The sequence below is a fragment of the Barbus barbus genome (assembly GCF_936440315.1).
Source record: "Barbus barbus genome assembly, chromosome: 11".
Classification (NCBI taxonomy): domain Eukaryota; kingdom Metazoa; phylum Chordata; class Actinopteri; order Cypriniformes; family Cyprinidae; genus Barbus; species Barbus barbus.
In genome coordinates this window covers 548,606-567,500 of record NC_136739.1, presented here as the reverse complement: position 1 = coordinate 567,500, position 18,895 = coordinate 548,606, and the positions used below count along the sequence as shown (strand labels likewise).

The 18,895-nt window shown below is 38.3% G+C and overlaps 1 protein-coding gene across 1 annotated transcript in view; it reads right to left on the bottom strand.

The window, feature by feature from the left end:
- LOC306877166 (immunoglobulin superfamily member 3-like) overlaps positions 1-18,895 on the bottom strand; it is a 142,873-nt gene that overhangs the window by 40,078 nt on the left and 83,900 nt on the right. Inside the window, exons 3-4 of the mRNA XM_079428732.1 lie at positions 16,770-17,189; positions 6,375-6,761 (exon numbers count right to left, since the gene is read on the bottom strand). Of these exons, the coding sequence (XP_079284858.1) occupies positions 6,375-6,761; positions 16,770-17,189 (807 nt within the window). The remainder of the gene's footprint in view (positions 1-6,374; positions 6,762-16,769; positions 17,190-18,895) is intronic.

The window sequence follows — 18,895 nt, the reverse complement described above, 5'->3', positions numbered from 1 at the left end:
TACTCAAAACATTTGAGTAAACAAACTCATTTTTTTCTTAAGTTAGTAGAGCTTAATATTTTTATTACAAGTGGTAATATTACCCCACTCTTCACAATGACAATTATATACAGCTTGCTTCCATAAGCATCACATTCATCCAGATCTTTTTCTTTTCATTCATATCCAAGAGCTGTTTAGCAAAAGCACACCAGCATGTACTGATGTAGTTAACAAAAAAATCTGACTATACACTTGCATATAAATAATCAAACCACATGCAGTATATGTAGTCTTAATATTTTGCTGTCCATACTAAACCTAACCAAAGGCTCTACTTTTCATCACAATGGTAACACTACAAAACCAACATAACAGAAACCTATGGAAATCTTAACATAACACAACATTTAGTCTCCCTATGTTAATCTTGCACAAAAGCACACAAAAATAACACTTAATTTCAACATTTATTTTCCTTCTTGTCTGATGCAAAGCATGCTGGGAACTAGAAAACTCAATCCTTTTATGTTTAGCTTACTATAACAACATTTTGAGTTTACAGAACTTATTTCAATTAAGTCCAATGGACTTTCATTATTATTTGAGTGAAACTAACTCCTTTCATTTAATTAATTTCACTGTTCGGTTTTACAGTGAACACTATTTTCCCTGCATGCATTAGGGGCATAGCTGCTTGAATGAAGAAAACAGCTTATCATTCTAGTTCAGAAACAAACATCACATTAGCAATGCAACTGTATCATCAGCTTAGTTTCTTTAGCTGGCTGGCACATTCTGGAGCAATGTATCGAGGCGCTGCCTTTACCACTAGGGCAACAGGCTCTTTTCTAACTTAAAGGTCAGATTTCTATACCTAAAGAAACCATTTTTAGCATTTCAATCTCTCCCATTCATTTCTCTATAAATGTCTGTTGTCTATAGTGTATACTATATTGTGTCTGGTTGTGAGTCAGTTGCTAAAGCCCCTGGAGATGGATGCTGATAAGGCCTGAGGCGAGAACGCATAGGCCTAGTTCTGGTCTCCAGCAGGCTCCTCAAGTATTGTAGGAACTGCCTGTACTGGACAGTGTTTGGTGGATCAGTATTGTAGTTAGCGATATAGAAGAGCAGGGGCTGCCCACGTTTGCAAGCGCCCTTGAATTCAGAAGTATTTTTCATTGTTTTTTCTCCACAGGCATTTAAAAGCATTCTTCATTAAAGAGCCAAGCACCCACATGAATCACAACGTTACCGCATTTGATTTAAAGCTACACAATGTTAAAAAATGGTTCTCTTAAAAATAAAAGTACTTCAAAAGGTTCTTCAAGTGATGCTTAGAGAAACCATTTTTGGTTCCACAAAGAACCATTCAGTCAAAGAACCATCTCTTCCTTACCTTTTTATAATCTGAAGAACCTTATTCGCCACAAAGAAGCTTTTGTGAAGCAGAAAGGTTCTTCAGATGTTAAAGGTTCTTTATGGAACCATTTAGACAAAAAGGTTCTTCTATGGCGTCGTGAAGCACCTTTATTTTTAAGAGTGTAAAATAAAACCAAAGTATATTATAAATACGTACATTATTGTTCAAATGTTTGTGCACAGCAAAGGCTGCATTTATTTGATTAAAAATACAGTAAAATAGAAATAATGTGAAAAAAAATTACAATTTAATTTCTTATCAGTTTTGAAAACAGTTGTTCTAATTAACACTTTTGTGGGAATCGTGATACTTTTTTTCAGGATGTTTCGATGGATAGCAAAGTTCAACAGCATTTATTTGAAATAGAAAACTTTAATGTTCTAAATGTATTTACTGTCACTTTTGATCAATTTAATGCATGCCTGCTAAAGTATTAATGTCTTGAAAAGAAAGAAATAAAGAAAGATTAAGTATAAAAAGTCCTTAAGTATAAAATAACATGATATTTAATACAAAACATATGCATAAGTTGACATGCAGTACAATAAGAAGTCATTTGCAATGGTTTATGAGTGTTCTACAGGGCTATGGGTAGAGCAGTTTTTCAATTTAAAGAATTATTTTTAAGTTGAAGTTGAAAGTTGCTTTTATAGAACATTGACTCGTTTGACAACATTTGAGCTCATGGTAGGCCTGAGGTTTTTACAATATCACTAAAATCAATATATAAATGGCATCTTTTCTTCCATATCTTTCCGTTGCACTCTACAGCAGACTATAGGCCTCAGAATAGTTTTCTCATCAAGGTCTAGAGCCTGAGAGATCTCATAAGCACGAGTGTAGATCAAAGGCTTCTCAACAGGGATCTCACACCACCACATCCTTATAAAAGTAGCATGCGATAAAACAAAAATGGGACTTTAAAGAGAGAAAGTTGGTGCCCTTCCCATGGGTCACCAAGGGCTTGCTTCAGAAAGAGGCTCTAGCAGAAACTCTTGAGAAGAAAACCACCATGACCAACCAGGCCACGAACTCCAGAGGCTTTGATTTCATACATAAAAGCGAAACATCTGGGGATGAAACCTCTTCAATTTCTAATGTGCTCCTATTCTCTGAGGAGGTGAAATAAGAAGTTTACACAATGATCAGTTGGGGTATGGCTGTACCTTCAACCAGTCCAGCCTCTCAGTGTCTCTAGATACTTCAGTCGTATATATTGCCTGAAAGATCTACTAAGATAGTCTGTGAGGCCTTGATCTGAAGAAAGAGAGAGAGAGAGCATGTGGCTGAAGAGGAGGCTAAACTCTGTGCTGTCTCGAATCCATACTGCAACTATCAATCTACTGCTATAATAACCCTGCAAATATTGCACAGGGTCTCCTGCGGCGGCAAAGACATGGTGTAATAAAGTGTCTCATTCACAAACCTTTCCAAGAGTCCTTTCCCTTTTTCTAGCCATCTTAAAAGGACATTTCACCCAAACGTACTCACTTTCTCATCATTCCAAACATGTGACTTTCCTTCCTCTGTGTAACACAAAAGAAGATATTTTGCAGAATGTTTGCAGAATATTTTTGCTTATAGAATGAAAGTCAAGGGGTCCAACACAATCACATCAGGCCTCACTGAGTTTCATTGTACGGACAAAAAAAAAAAACTGCGACGTTTTTTATGAATATTCTAAATATAGGTGTTACAAAGAAAGTCGTACAGGTTTGGAATGATGTTAAAGTAAACAATTGATGATAGAATTCACATTTTTGGGTGAACTGTAGCTTTAAGTGAGAAACTGGCACAAGAATGAGTGACGGAACTGCGGTTAATTGTTAAAGTGCCCATTTAATTTCCAAAAAAGTTCATAATTTTATTTTTGGGGTCTGCTAGAAAACATTTACATGATTTAAAGTTCATAAAACATGTTCTCCTCATACTGTAGACTGTAAAAAAAATGCCATAAAATTTAAGGTAAAAAAACAGAAGCTGTGGTTACCAGAATTTTACTGTAAAAAATACTGTAGCAACATTTTAGGTTTTACGGTTTTAACTTAAATTTACAGTTAAATACCGTAATTTCATTAACTGATATAATGTTAATATACCAACCTATTGAAGTACTGAAATCTGTTTTGCACCTTTGTAATACACTGACAATTTACGGTTATTCACTGTAAATTATATGTTCTTTTTCCACTTCCAAAAACTGTATACTGCTATAAAATTACATGTTATGGCCAATACAGTTTTTCACCGCATATAGTAGGGGAACTTACCGTTAACCATTTAACAGGTTTTTACTGTGGCATTTTTACAGTCTTTTACCATTAAATTCACAGTGATTTTTTACAGTGTACATTGCTGCACCACCTACTGTTCTAGTTCCAGTGTCTTTAAAGCCCGACTTTTCGAAAACCCCAGTCTGCTCTGATTGGTCACCTGGACTGTTGTGATTCGTCAGCCATTTGGAGCATGTGTGGGAAATGCAACGCCCCTTACCATATTTGGGTTTCAGCTCCCGAGGCTTCATGTGCAGCAGCAAACAGGATTAAATCTACGGTAACTAAGGCTTCGGGTTTGGAAGTTCATAAAAATCTTTGCCCACTTAACCAACTTTTGTTTTTTAGGGTGGGCCAAAGCAGCCAGCAGGTGGGCATTATGGAAATATGTAACATGCTGATGTAGCTAAACCATGTAAATAAATGCAAAAACATGGTGTGATGATGTAATGCATACTTGCCAGACATCCTTCAAGACCCTATAAAAGCAGATTCCCCAGAGGAGAAAGAAAGAGAGAAAGATCTCCTTCAACTTATGGAGTGTGAAAGGACTGTTGTTGGAGGAGGCTGGATTTGGGTGGCCAAAGTCTGAGCAGAACAGATGTTTTCTTACTAACCTTTGATTAACCTCCTCTCCCCCATCTAGCTTTCATCAACTCCTTGAGCTCAATTGTGGTTTCTCAGCCTGGGCACAATCACATCCACCTTGGGGATCTACCAAGGCTACGCTGAAGGCGACGGCGTTCCCACTTTCATTTCATGCCTGTTAGACTTGGCTTTTCAAGTAACTCTCACTTGAAATGCAATACTATTTCAAGGGCTTTTCAGGCCTTCACAAAACCAAGTTGTGAAAAAATGCTGTGCATTAAACGATTTTAGACAGGACACAGTATTGTATTGCCCACTCACAAGCACACTACCAGTGCAGCTACTCTGAAACTCTAGCTTAGTGTTTAAACTACAGTCAAGCCCTTTCAAATAGGGAACTACAATACAAGCTACTAACAAAACAACTATTCTAAATGTATTTAATGGGGCATCACCTTTTTAAATGAATAGCTTGATCATTTGATGATAAGTTTAACAATCAGAAGCATTTACAGTATTGCTCAAAATTTTGAGGTCTGTAAGATTTTTTTTGTACCATTTTGAAAAGTCTTTAATGCGCACCAGTAGGGCATTTATTTCATTAAAAATACAATAAAGTAAAATCAGTAATATTGTGAATTATTATTATTATTATTACAATTTAAAATAAAAATATTTTAAAATGTAATAAATTCCTGTGATGGCAAAGCAAACTTTTCTGCAGCCAGTCATCATTCTCACATGATTTCTCAGAAATCATTCTATATGATAATATGGTGCTCAATTATTACTGTTGAAAACACTTGTGCTGTTTTTTTCAAGTATTCAGAATTCTTTTTTAAAGGGGTCTTTGAATGCGATTTCTTGTTTTTCTTTTCTTTAGTGTGTTGTGTAGCTGTTTGGGCATGTATACGATCTGCAGATTTACAAAGCTCAAAGTCTCCTACAAAATTATTTATTCTATCTAAAAGAGAAGGCTCATTAAAACACGCCCCCACATGTCTACGTCACAATGTGGAAATATTTGCATAATGCTAACCAAATGTTCACGCAAAGAAAGAAGGCATGGTTTCAGTAACTGCAGTAGTGTTGATGCAGCTGTGTCAGCTGTGTGTTTCTGTGCGAATGCAAAAGCACTTTATTTGGCCTTCCGAAAGTAGATGTGCACTTGTGGTGTTCGGCCAATCACAATACACTATGCCAGTTGGCCAATCAGAGCAGATTGTGCTTGTCGGAAGAAGGGGCTTTGCAGAAAACGACGCATTTGAGAGAGGCGGGGCATAGAGGAACTACAATAATGTACAGTATTTGAAAAATGTGTTTTTTGAACATTAAAGCAAGTCAACATATTCTGTTACACCAAATACACAACATAATGATCTTTAAAATAGCATCATATGACCGCTAAAATTGAAAGTTCAAGAGGACAACATTTGTTTGAAATATAAATCTTTTGTCTGAACTGTCACTATTGATAAATGCAATGCATCCAAGTATTATTTTTTTCTAAATAAAATGGGACTACAATTTAAAATAACATACACATACATACGTTCAACTCGCTTGTCAAAATTGGGAATAAAAAATCTCATGCCAACACATTTCTTGTCTTGTCAGGCTTATATAATGAGCTGATTTTTTATATTTGTCAGGATTTTGTTGTTCATGTTTGTTGCTCAATGTGACAAAATACTCGTTAATGTAAAGTTCTACTATCTAGAAAACAGCTTTCGAATGACTTTTATTATTTTTCTCCTGTTTACTCAATACTTCTAACAGTGGGAGAGAGAGAGAGCACCTGGCACAAGAACTGAAAAGCATCTGAAAATAAGGGGGCGATACGAAGTGTATACTCTGCTTTAGAAACCTCCAGCAGAAATAAGAACTTTAATAGCCGTTTGCCTTCACAATATTACTAAATCAATTTCTGAACTCTACTTTTTTAAAACATTGACTTATGAACTAAACTAGCCCAGAATAATCCACTTAAGGTAATGAACATCTGAATTGAGGCCAAAAGGTTCATGTTTTCATTTAATAAGAGAGGTTTCAGCTGACCACTTTAGGGGCCAGTCAGAAACAGAGGGCCGATAAAGAACCATGATACTCACTGAGAGGGGTTACAGTGATCTGAACGTTACGGGACCGCTTGCTGCGGTCGATGAAGTCTCCAGTGAGGGTCTTCTCCCGTTCTGTCACTCTGCAGATGTACTTCCCAGAGTCCTCCGGTAGCAGATGCTGCAACTTGAGCAGGTGGACGGAAGGGCTCTCTTTGCGCACGGTCAGGAGGCCGGAGGCTTCCCGCTCCACGTAGTTGGGTCCCAGTACGGGCACGGCGCTGGGCCCAATCACGGCTACGGGTGAGCTGCTGAAGACCCACGACACCGAGAAGAAGCGCTCTGGAACATTCTGAGCATCAATGGTGCAGCGGAGCTCCAGCGGCTCACCAGCCGTGTAGGCCCGGCGCTCAGTGGTCACCTGGATACTAAAGTCCCGATCTGAGAGAGAAGGAGAGACAGAGAAAAGATGACTTTTCAGATTTCATCAATTAATTCGATTTTAATCATTATCATCATTATTCCTTTATTTCAGACTCTCAGGTCCATATCCACAAAAGTAACAAAATACAAGACAATACAAACATAAATATAAATGCCACAACACTATTGAAAAAACATATAAACATTCATTCCAGCGCTTCCAACTTAGTACTTAGTAGGATCACTTAGAACATTATAATTGAATCTCTTGAATTACATCGACACAAAATTATACATGTATTTCCTTAACACAGCATGAAGAGTAGGAATATTATTATATACAAACATCTGACTTGCACTTGTCCACCTTGGGAGCTTAAGCAAAATTCACTGAAAAAAATTATTCATTGAATTTACAAAAACATTTTAAGGTAAGTAGTTGCAATCAATTTATTTTAGCTACATTTAAATAAACAAATTTAGTTGACTAACTTACCTTAAAAAAATGTGTAGCATGTTTTCAGTGTTCTCAGTGCATCGTTAAATGCCACCTGAAGCTTTTTCATTTTAGCTTTACTATAATTACACCACAAGTGTGCTGTATACAATGAAGTACAATAAGCTCTAAAAAGAGCTTATTTCAAACTTATTTCAAAAAGTGAAACTTTCATATATTTTTTACATTCATAACATGTAAAGACATTTAAAAAAAAACTTAATTTTGATGATTAGAGCTTACAGCTCATGAAAGTCAAAATCCAGTATCTCAAAATATTACAATATTTATATTTGAGTTTCATTAAACGACCATCCCTACAGTATAAATACAGGGTATCTCTTGTTCTTTGAAACCACAATAATGGAGAAGACTGCTGACTTGGCAATGATCCAGAAGATGAACATTGACGCCCTCCACAAAGAGGGTAAGTCACAGAGGGTCATTACTGAAAGCTGTGGCTGTTTACAGAGTGCTGTATCAAAGCATATTAAATGCAAAGTTGACTGGAAGGAAGAATTTGGGTAGGAAAAGGTGCACAAGCAACAGGGATGACCGCAAGCTTGAGAATACTGTCAAGCAAAGCTGATTCAAACACTTGTGAGAGCTTCACGAGGAGTGGACTGAAGCTGGAGTCAGTGCATCAAGAGTCTCCACGCTCAGACGTCTTCAGGAAAAGAGCTACCAAGCCACTTCTGAACCAGAGACAACGTCAGAAGCATCTTACCTGGGCTGTGGAGAAAAAGAACTGGACTGTTGCTCAGTGCTCCAAAGTACTCTTTTCAGATGAAAGTACATTTGCATTTCATTTGGAAATCAATGTCTGGAGGAAGACTGGAGAGGCACAGAATCCAAGTTGCTTGAAGTCCAGATTGAAGTTTCTGAAGTCAGTGATGATTTGGGGTGCCGTGACGTCTGCTGGTGTTGGTCCACTGTGTTTTATCAAGTCCAGAGTCAATGCAGCCGTCTACCAGGAGATTGTGGAGCACTTTATGCTTCCATCTGCTGACAAGCTTTATGGAGATGCTGATTTCATTTTCCAGCAGGACTTTAGCACCTGTCCACACTGCCAAAACCACTTCCAAGTGGTTTGCTGACCATGATATTACTGTGCTTGATTGGCCAGCCAACATGCCTGACCTGAAGCCCATATGGAATCTATGGGATATTTTCAAGAGAAAGATGAGAAACAGTGGATCCTTCAATCCAGACGAGCTGAAGACTCAATAGTGCCTCAGCAGAGCCACAGGCTGATCGCTTCCATGCCATTCCTCACTGATGCTGGAGTTTGTGCTGAAGGAGCCCCGACCAAGTATTGAGTGCAGAAATCAACATACTTTAAAGAACTTGAACTTTTCTGCTTTGCAAATCCTTTTTTTGATTGATCTTAGGAAATATTCTAATATTTTGAGATACTGGATTTTGACTTTCATCAGCTGTAAGCTCTAATCATCAAAATTAAAACAAACAAAAAAAAAACTTTTTAAATGTCTTACTTTGCATGTAATGAATCTAAAATATATATGAAAGTTTCACTTTTTGAAATAAATTACAAAAAAATGCAGATATTGTAATTGTTTTAGATGACCTGTATTTGCTCGAGAATCGGTCAAACGTTGTGATTTTATTTTTTTGCCAAATCGCCCAGCCCAATTTATCCATGACAAAACGGTCCACGTTGGACTAAATTCAAACAGACACTCACATCAAAAGCAACCGAATCTTCATTTATAGGACTAATTTCCATATGATACGCAGTTTGTGCGCCTCATCAGAAAAACACTTTCTTCCCTTCATTTGGCTTCTTCAGAGGTGATTGCCCCTGGGCTCTAATTACTACAACACACTTCCTGAGAAAGGCCCTAACTGTGTAAGTACATGGCACTGACACAGAGAAAGGGAAATGTACGGGGTGATGATGATGATGATGAGTGTTTTTACATGCAGCCATTATTTGTCTCTCACGCTGTGCGCTGCTCTCCAAAATAACAGCACAGTAAACAGGCCTGTGCTAAAAGAGGAATTCACAGATCACAGGGAGACAAAGGCCAGCGGCTGTTTTTCCTTTCCTCCTGTGGTACTCAAGCAGCGTGATGCTCCATTAGGACATTACTGCCGCCTGATCGGAGCCGGTCTGAGTATTAGGACTAAATCTGCATGCTTCAGACAGATTAATTAGCAGTGGAGATGAAGGGGGAAAAACAGAGAGAAAAGAGACGGGATACATTAGGTGAATACATACACCTCTCTGCTCTACATCAGACTGCAGTGGAAGAGAGGTCATCACAATTTGAAATCTGTCTGCGTTTGCCAGATGATTGCTGTCTGACTGATTTTTCATGCCCAGATCTGTGCTTCATAATTAGCATCAATGGCTAATCAACACATTACGTATCAATAAACATCCAAACATCCTTTACCATCCCTAGCACATTTTGGATTGAAAGTATGGCAAATGAATGGACATAAATTAGGGTTGGGTGATATACTGAATATTAACATTATATTGTGGATGAAGCAAAAATTGCAAGGATTTTAATGTAAAGTTACATTAATTTCCATTAATCATCCATTATTCCATGGCCATACTCAAAAATACACAACCGTTCAAAAGTTTTGGGCCAGTAAAATAATCAAAAGTAACAGTAAAGACATGTTTTCAACATTGACAATAATAAGAAATGTGTCTTGTGCAGCAAATTAGCTTATTAGAATGATTTCTGAAGGATCATGTGACTGAAGAGTGGCGTAATGATGCAAAAAATTCAGCCTTGCTATCACAGGCATAAATTACATTTTAAATATACATTTAAGTAAAAACATATATTGTAAAAAATATTCACATTGTTGTTTAAGTGTATTTTTGATCAATTAAATGCAGCATGGATAACCATAAGAGTCTTCTTTCAAAAACATAAAAAAAATCTTACAGACCCTACGGTAATGTGCAAATTATTTTATAAATATATAAATAATAAATAAAATGTATATATCATAATACTATAAATATCATAAATGTATATTTATAAATATATAAGCACTGTAAAATATTAAAATGATCGGTTATCTTGCACATATTTCACGCACATGAGACGCATGCACAGCGGTCATCAGCCATCATCAAGGGCATGATCAAGGACCCACTGTACGGTGTAATCAAAGCCAAACTATTTAAGGCAGATGGTACTGCAAAAACAAAGGAGATCAAAAACAGAAAAGAAAAATGTTTCCACTTTGATAGTGAAATGTAAATTCTTCAGCATGCAACAATAATGCCACTGTTTGCAGTGATGTTCTAGTGTGCTCGACAGCAAAGTATGCTGCCTATACTTCTTCATTTCTCCTTCATGTGTCCTGGAAGAGATGATTGACAGACAGGAGTACAAAAGTGCTTTGTACAAAAGACGCACAAAGTCACTATGTTCAGTGAACCCTAGACCTCAGGGGCTAACATCTTATTAGAATCTAATTATGAAGATTTTCTCCCTCCTTTTACAGCTTTGTTATATAGTCAAGTACATTACAATACAACGACTGTGGACAAATCTGGCATTCATAAGGAGATGGATACTTTCAAAGTCACATGAATAACGATTTTAGAATGGGAAGGAAATGTCAGGACTGAGGGTTCACAGCATGAATGACGCCATTAGGTTTGAATTTAGTATGCACAATAGATTTGTATGACAACTAACCAGAGAGAGAGAGAGAGAGAAAGAGACAATTGTGTTGAGTGGGAGCGGTAATAACTGTGGTATCTGTGTGTGAACAAGCTGCTGTGTGGGATTCGCTGCCAAAAGCTTCGTCACAAAATGAGTCCATCGATCTGCTGTAGTATGTGCTTCAATGAGCCATTTGATGTCTTATTAATGCTTACTGCACAACTTCTGTTTTTCCCCACAGTTCACCAGAGCAATAAACACATTAACAGACAGATGAGAGAAAACACACAAACATTTACACGTGTTATGAGCATGACATATGGTGTGCATTGAGCTAATGTCAACATAAATATGCACAACAGAATAATCGCACATGACCGAGTGCGTGATCGTGTGCCTCTCTTCAGCAGCTCCCCTGCTGGAAAATCAGGTTTAATGTGGTTTTTGGAACATGGTTACTGGTTTCTTTTCATGGTTACATGTTGGCCAACATGTCATCTAAAAACCAGCTTGAGCATCGTAAACTGGCATAGCAAGATGGTGTAGAAGATAATGACCAAGCAGTTCCAAAACTACTACTACTACTATCTTAAATCACACTTTCAATTCAGTCAACTACAAATAAAAAAACATAAACTGGTTGCAATCCCTGAAAACAGCCACCCAATCCCTCCTGCACAGACATGTGCACTTTCAATAGAGCCTAACCGGCCACTGGCTAGTACACAGAGAACATTGTGAGCGTGTTGTCTAGCTGGAAGGGGACTTGGACACAGCTAGCTAGAAAAGGAGATTACAGACAAATCTGTCTTCTCTCGTCTCTTGCTCTTGAAATGCTCTCTGGAATTTCTAATGTGAATCTCAGTCAGGTGAAGCCTGGTTTGCATACTGAAGGACCAGGCCGTAATGACTTCACCTTGACTCCCTTTAAAATACATTAAACATTTATGTTAGAACTACCTTCTAATAAAGTTTCCAGTTTTTTAATGAACCCTTCCTGTATGTAATTGCCAGCATCTTTTAAACTAAAGGAGAGAAAAAAAAGGTCCATGACTTAAAAACAGCACCAAACAAGTCTATAACTAAAATTATATCTCTGAGGAATATCTCTGTACATCCACTGCTTAAAATAACATTTAAATACAATATTGTTCACTTGGCCTTGATAGCCTTGTTATTTTAGAATAATTACTATTATGATTTCTTTTTTTTTCACTTGGTCTTGATAGCATTGTTATATTAGAATAGTTTAAATACCATTATAATAATTAATATTTTAAATTTTGCTTTTAATTTTAGATTTTTAGTTTTGTTTTATTTCAGTTTTTCTATTTCTATTATTCATATTTACTGCAGGTTTAATTTCTTTTTTGTTCAGTTTTAGTTCTAACAATTTTAGTAAGTTTTGTCATTTTTATTTGCAGCTTTATTTCAATTAACAAAACATATTTTAATAGTTTTAGTTGATAATAAACTTAACTGCTTGATAGTAGAGGGCTGTACCAAACTGAAAGTCATGTGTCTTTAGTAAGTGTAGTTTGTAAGAAAGCTGGAACACTTGACTGGAAGATGCTTACAATAAAACAGATGACTCTCTCTAAATGCTTTCAGAGGCCATTTACTGTAAACAGCCCCACATACTGAGACTTTCAAAACAGCACTTACCGATAAACATTATAAATCAGTTTATTGTAAGCAACTAAAAATTTCAACTCCACTCTGAGTTCCTTTTAACATCTAGTGGACTTTTTCCTGATGTCCACTTATAAGGATGTGTGCACCAAAACAGAGGCTATTTAGTGTTACATGCACTTTTTTCACTCTCTCTGAAGCTGCAGGAGTTTTGCTGTACCTTATAAATGCTATGATCACTTAGACTACTAATGTAGTTCACACTTTTAAAGTGGGGTCAAAATGAACATTCCTTGGTGAAAGTTTGAGCATAATCCAATTATATCAACTGAAATCCATGTGAAAATGAGCTTTGCACAGATTTTTATTAAAAGTTTACTCATTAAAAGTCCCCAAAGTCGCAAATATACTGTTGACCAACAAAAATCAGGCTTAAAAGTGACTTCAGTATGAATGGTGCTTCATATATTGCTACACCATTTACAATGTATCCTGTTTTGCTGAAATTGCACTAATGTGACCGCATCTTTAATCATCAGGGGCCACATTGTTTAATACTGAATAAGCAGTGAGAAGTAAATATTAAAGTAAAGAAGATATTTCTGTGTCCATACAATGTCAGTCAGTGGCCACCAAAACAGTTTGGTAACCAACATTCTTCAAAATATATTCTTTTATGCTCCGCAGAAGTAAGTATGTTTCAGTTTTAATTTGGGGTGATTCACAAGCATTAAAAGTAACCGAATTGCCGAACCGTTTCTCTTTGTGTCAATTTACTCTTCTAGTAACAGTCAAGGTTTCATAGGCTATTTAGTGTTACATGGCCATGTATCAAGAACCACTGGTTATATGAGCTGAAGGGAAATAGATGAGCCTTCAATCTGTCTCTATGAGGAGCTTGTCTGGTCTGCATTCATCTCACCCTGATCCTTACACCACTGAAGACTGCAAATCATCACACTATTAGGCTCTGTCCCCATCTGCAGCCTGACTCTGTGGAGGTGCCCTTGGGAGACACCCTAAAATCACAGGCTGTCCCCTACTCGTCCAATCCGCCCACCCCCTGGGACTCGACCAATAACAGGGCTGAATTAACATGCCACTTGCAGCTCCTGTCCTGTTGCTGTCACCTCCCATTCCCATCAAAGCGCTGGGCCGATGTGCTTTGAGACTGAGTTACAGCCCTGTGTGTTCAGTCAGTCAGAGAGAGACAGCACTCGCGTCTGCTGTACATGCTGTCTTATGCTCAGGACGGAGCGACAGCGCTGTAATAAATTGGAAAGTAATGGACTAAAGCCGGAGATGAGGGAGGCATTTTTCTGCCCCAGCCTATGTCTTGTGAAATATGGCTATCCTGGAGAACAGGAGAGAGGAAAAGTTCAGATCTGCGGCATTGTGTTAAAGAATAGTCCACCCAACATAACTGCAGTGTGTGAGAGTAAAATTTAAGTAAAGATCTTGCTTTTCATGTTAGCTCTCAAATCAAATGTGATATTTCTAAAGGTGCTGTTGACATGAAATTTTCACCAGATTTCGGTAACAACCGAAGTAATCCATACATACAAAGAAAACCAAACAAATAAGTTCAGAAATCAAGTTATGTGTAATAAAATGGAATGACGCAGGGAAAAAGTACTGAACACATGAAGAAAAGGAGGTGCAAAAAGGCATGGAAATCTAAGACACCAGATGAAATCTATCCGTAATTAGAAAGCAATCCTGGCCCTCGTCAGTAGATAAACTACTTAGGCTTTCTTTCAAACAGCGGTCATTTATTTTGTGTGGATATACATTTATATATTCATTAATTTTGCCATGGTGAATAAGCAGAGGGCAACAGCTGCTTTAAGACAAATTTAAAACTTACATCTGCTACTAGGGGTAGATTCAGTCAGGTGGAATGGATTCAATTCTCTTGTTCTTTTTGGATTTTGAAAGTTCTGGACTACATTGAATTTCATTGAGATATTCTTCAAAATATCTACTTTTGTGTTCCACAGAAGAAAGAGCATCATGAGTTAGGAGCGACAAGGGTGAGTAAATGATGACAGAACTGACATTTCTTTCTCTTTAAAAGTGTTGGTCATCAAGCAGATGTCAGACATGATTACTCCACTGATGTGTTGGAGTTAGATGAGTCAATGCGACTGGCTTGTTGCTCCCTGATGCTGAGAGACCACTGAGACTTCTCTATGATAACCTTCATGACACTGACGGTATCAATGAGCGGAGCGGACGTGAGAGCCGATGACTGCTCTGTACTCCATGACAGGGAGTTTGATGTTAAGAGGATCAGCAGCCAGCGCTCAGGGACTCTGGTAATGTGCTTAATCTTAGATAGTGATCAGCTCACAGGGTATATTTAAGGATTTCTGCAGGGAAGCAGAGTCATGCATGCCCTGTTTTAGAGAGCAAGGGGACCATGAGCATGACATTGGCGAGTCATTTGTCTAATAGGGCTGAACTACATGCATATGCTGTTTTTTTTTTAATAGAGCAACACAAATATTTTGAAGAGTGTTTTAGTGAGGGCTGATTTTACTATGGACAAACAAACACTGTGGCATTTCTCACAACATCATTTATGTTCCACAGAAAGTAGAAAGTCATACAGGTTTGGAATGACATGAAGGTGAGTAAATGACAGAATTTTAATTTTTGGGTAAACGATCTCTTTACAGTCTGAGATAATGTTCGCAATCCATTGTCCAATGGAAATGTTTTGGATGTTGTTGTTTTTTTTTTAATCGGCTGAACGAATAACACCCAGGTACACAACAGTATGACTCCAAGAATCACAAATGGAAAACATCTGGCTGTAAATTGTCCATAAAACCATTCTTATGTTAATTTTATGTTATGTTCATTTACATAAGATTGAATTTATGCAACAGTATATGCAAATATGCTCATGTTTCATGACTGAGGCCTATTGAAAGCATCGTACAGTTCTTCTATCCCTCACACCCTCATTTTTGTTCATGTCGCATATACACATATACTTTTGGCTGCATTCACACTGCAACTGAATATGGCTCAAATATGTGTTTTTCCACATGAAAAAATAACTTGCTTTTCTTTACCAACACCTCTTCTCTTCATTGTGTTAAATTAAATCAATCTCAGTGAATAATTAGCCAATATGATTTTAAAGGGTTCATCGGATGCGACATGCACTTTTACAAGCTGTTTGAACTGAAATGTGTTTCACAACCACTCTATAATGATAAAGATCAACCAAGTGTTTTTTTTAATCTTGTTAAATCATTTCCCATTTCTCAAATCAAGCCATTCTCAGATGCCTGTCTGTGTGACATCACACAGACCCAGGCCCCTCCCACGATTGTTTGATTGACACTAGCGTTTTACCTTAGACCCGCCCTGAGTGAGGTAATGGCTAATGGTTAGCGAGTCGGACTCGTAATCGAAAGGTTGCGAGTTCGAGCCCCCGGCCGGCAGGAATTGTAGGTGGGGGGAGTGAATGTCCAGCGCTCTCTCCACCCTCAATACCACGACTGAGGTGCCCTTGAGCAAGGCACCGAACCCCCAACTGCTCCCCGGGCGCCGCAGCATGGCTGCTCACTGCTCCGGGTGTGTGTTCACGGTGTGTGTGTGTGTTCACTGCTGTGTGTGTGTGTGTGTGTGCATTTGTTCACTACTCACTGCTGTGTGTGTGCACTTGGATGGGTTAAACGCAGAGCACCAATTTCGAGTATGGGTCACCATACTTGACAATACGTCACGACTTTTTAAAAAAAAAAAAAGTCTCCGAAGCGATTGAGGTGTTTTGTTGTTGGATGTAATATTGAACATTTGACATCTGAGCTGCTGAAGACACAGTGGATTACGTTTGTTTCTGAAGGGAATGCGCCCCCCCAATCTACCTAAATGTGTCTATCTTTGCACGAATCATTCATGATCCAACCTCACCTCCAGAAGTAGTGTGTAAGGTTTTTTTTTTTAATGAATCTTTGCAAATTGCCTTTCCTAATAATGTGCTAGTTAGCAAGTTTCATGATGAATGTGGATAAAGTTTAAATAGAGCTGTTTTTGACAAGGTAAAAAGGGTGTTGTTTTACACTAACATTGAAACAGTTTAACCAAACTATGCTACAGACTTTTAATTAAGACCTTAAAGAATCATATCAACTTGTGGAAAATGGGCATCTCCCTTTAAAATAAAGCAATTAACCTCTAAAAGATGTTGCAACGAACCCCCAAACAACACTCACTCACCTGTGGGCTGAACTTTGACAGACGTCTTCTCCGACTCTTTCCGGGTCATGGCGTACCAGGAGAGATCTGGGTCCTGGATCCACTCCGAGGCCTCGCAGTAGAACTCTCCCTGGTCTGTGGGCTGCAGCTTGTAGATGGTGAGACGGTAGGAAGTGGCGCTGGTCTTGTCCAGACGCAGGTCTCCTGAAGACAGACGCTGGCGGTACTGTCCACCCGGCCGTAGAACAAAGTCACGTGACAGGGTGACCAAGTCACGTGGACCAGAATTTGGGTCATCAGAGGGTCGCAGGTACCAGCCCACAGAAACGTGAGTGTGCTGGGACGTCTGGCGTGTGACCTCACAGCTCATCTGTAGCATGTCCCCCTCTACTTTCTCAAGAGTCTGAGGAGTGGCCGTCACCGTCAGAGTGTCCGGGATCACTGCGGAGGAAACCGGGGCATGAGGTTAGTTCGAGAGTAGAGTTCATGAACAACAAAACACACCCTTAAAGGCAATTCAGGCCTTGTCCCATTAACATTTAAACTGGATTCTCTCCTGCAGGGCGGTTCAATCTCAACCCTTTTATTAACTTATAGCCTCAAGAAAAAACAAGCCTCTTTTTGTCCTCAACAACCCCTCACTCTTCTTCTCCCTCTGTCAGCCTCTGGGTCCTTATACAATAAAATATGGCAGAAGTTTTCCGAATATGACTGTAGAACAAACTGAAAGATGTACTTTGTTGGGGCCAAAAGATGCTCTGTAGCACCTCAAAGCAAAGCAAATGTTTCATGTTACTAGGGATGCATCAGTACTAAAATCTGTCTGGAACAGATAACTCGTATTATGACTGCTAACCAATTAATGGCTAGTATTAAAAATATATTCTATTTTGTTTTAAAAAATTAAAACTAAATGAAAGAAACTAAAATCAATCATTTTTAAGAGAAATTTAATTATTTCACATTAATTTAGGCACCACAACCTTATAAATGTATAGTATGAAAAATAGATATTCAACATTGCATTTAACGGTGTTATTACTTGCTACGTGAACGTGCGGCCCGGTCCCACACTCACACACTCCAGCAGGGCATTCCAGCACATCTCTGACACCACGCTACCATCCTTTAGCGATGAGCCACCACAACATGATATTCTGCATCCCATTACTACTAGACGTCTCCGTGCGGTGCTAGCATTGATTAGCACCAGTCAGATCTTCAGCCGGGGAACAGTGTCTCACAGGCTGCGAAAAAAACCCCCAGCTCTGACATCACTGTTGAAAATCAAATTGTTTATTGTGAAACCAAAATCCTGGAAATAAACCTGTGTGACATCTTGAAAACTACAGCCACAATATTTATCTGAATGAGGCGCTGACAGCTGACAATGTCTCCAATGCCTCAAGTTTCCTTTTCCAGGACACTTTAACAAAAATAAAAAATCATTACAATCCTAAATATAGCAGGCCTTTAGCAAAAATAAAAGGCACTTTATAGTTATTTAAGCATGACTATTTGTAGTTTTCGATCAAACCTTTTCCTCAACTGTAGCAGAGATGAAAATGTATTTAAATTAATTCCCAAAAATAAGTGTGGCCATAAAAGATAATAGGTATAACACAAAACTATATGCTTATGGATGGATCTTACATCACTGGCTCAGCTCCAGGCTGATCATAGGAGTGGCATGGAAATGTAATCCTGCTGGCAGTGTGTGATGAGCTGCATCTGCTGCTTTCTGCACCTCGTCACCCCTTCCATGAGTCCAGCACTGGAGCAGGTCCAATGTAAATGCATCCAGCCAGTGTTTAGCACGTAATGAAATGTTCCTAGTGCACTGTGCACCTGGGTAAAATGGTTTTGGGAGTGTTTGATGCATGTAGCAGGCTTATGATTGCTTGACAACAAACTGCTGAAGTATATCTAATGAAGATCAAACTATTAAAGGGTTAAAGTGACATTAACTATCTGCCTGAGATTGGAACACATTCCTGTAGCTTAACACACAAGCACATGGATGGTGTTAGCAATGACAAAGTTATGGGTTTAATATGCAGTGAATGCATTAATTGCTTAAACACATAGGCCTAATTTGTAAGTCTTATTATAAAAAAGTAGGAATGCACATTTCTACAGTTTCTACT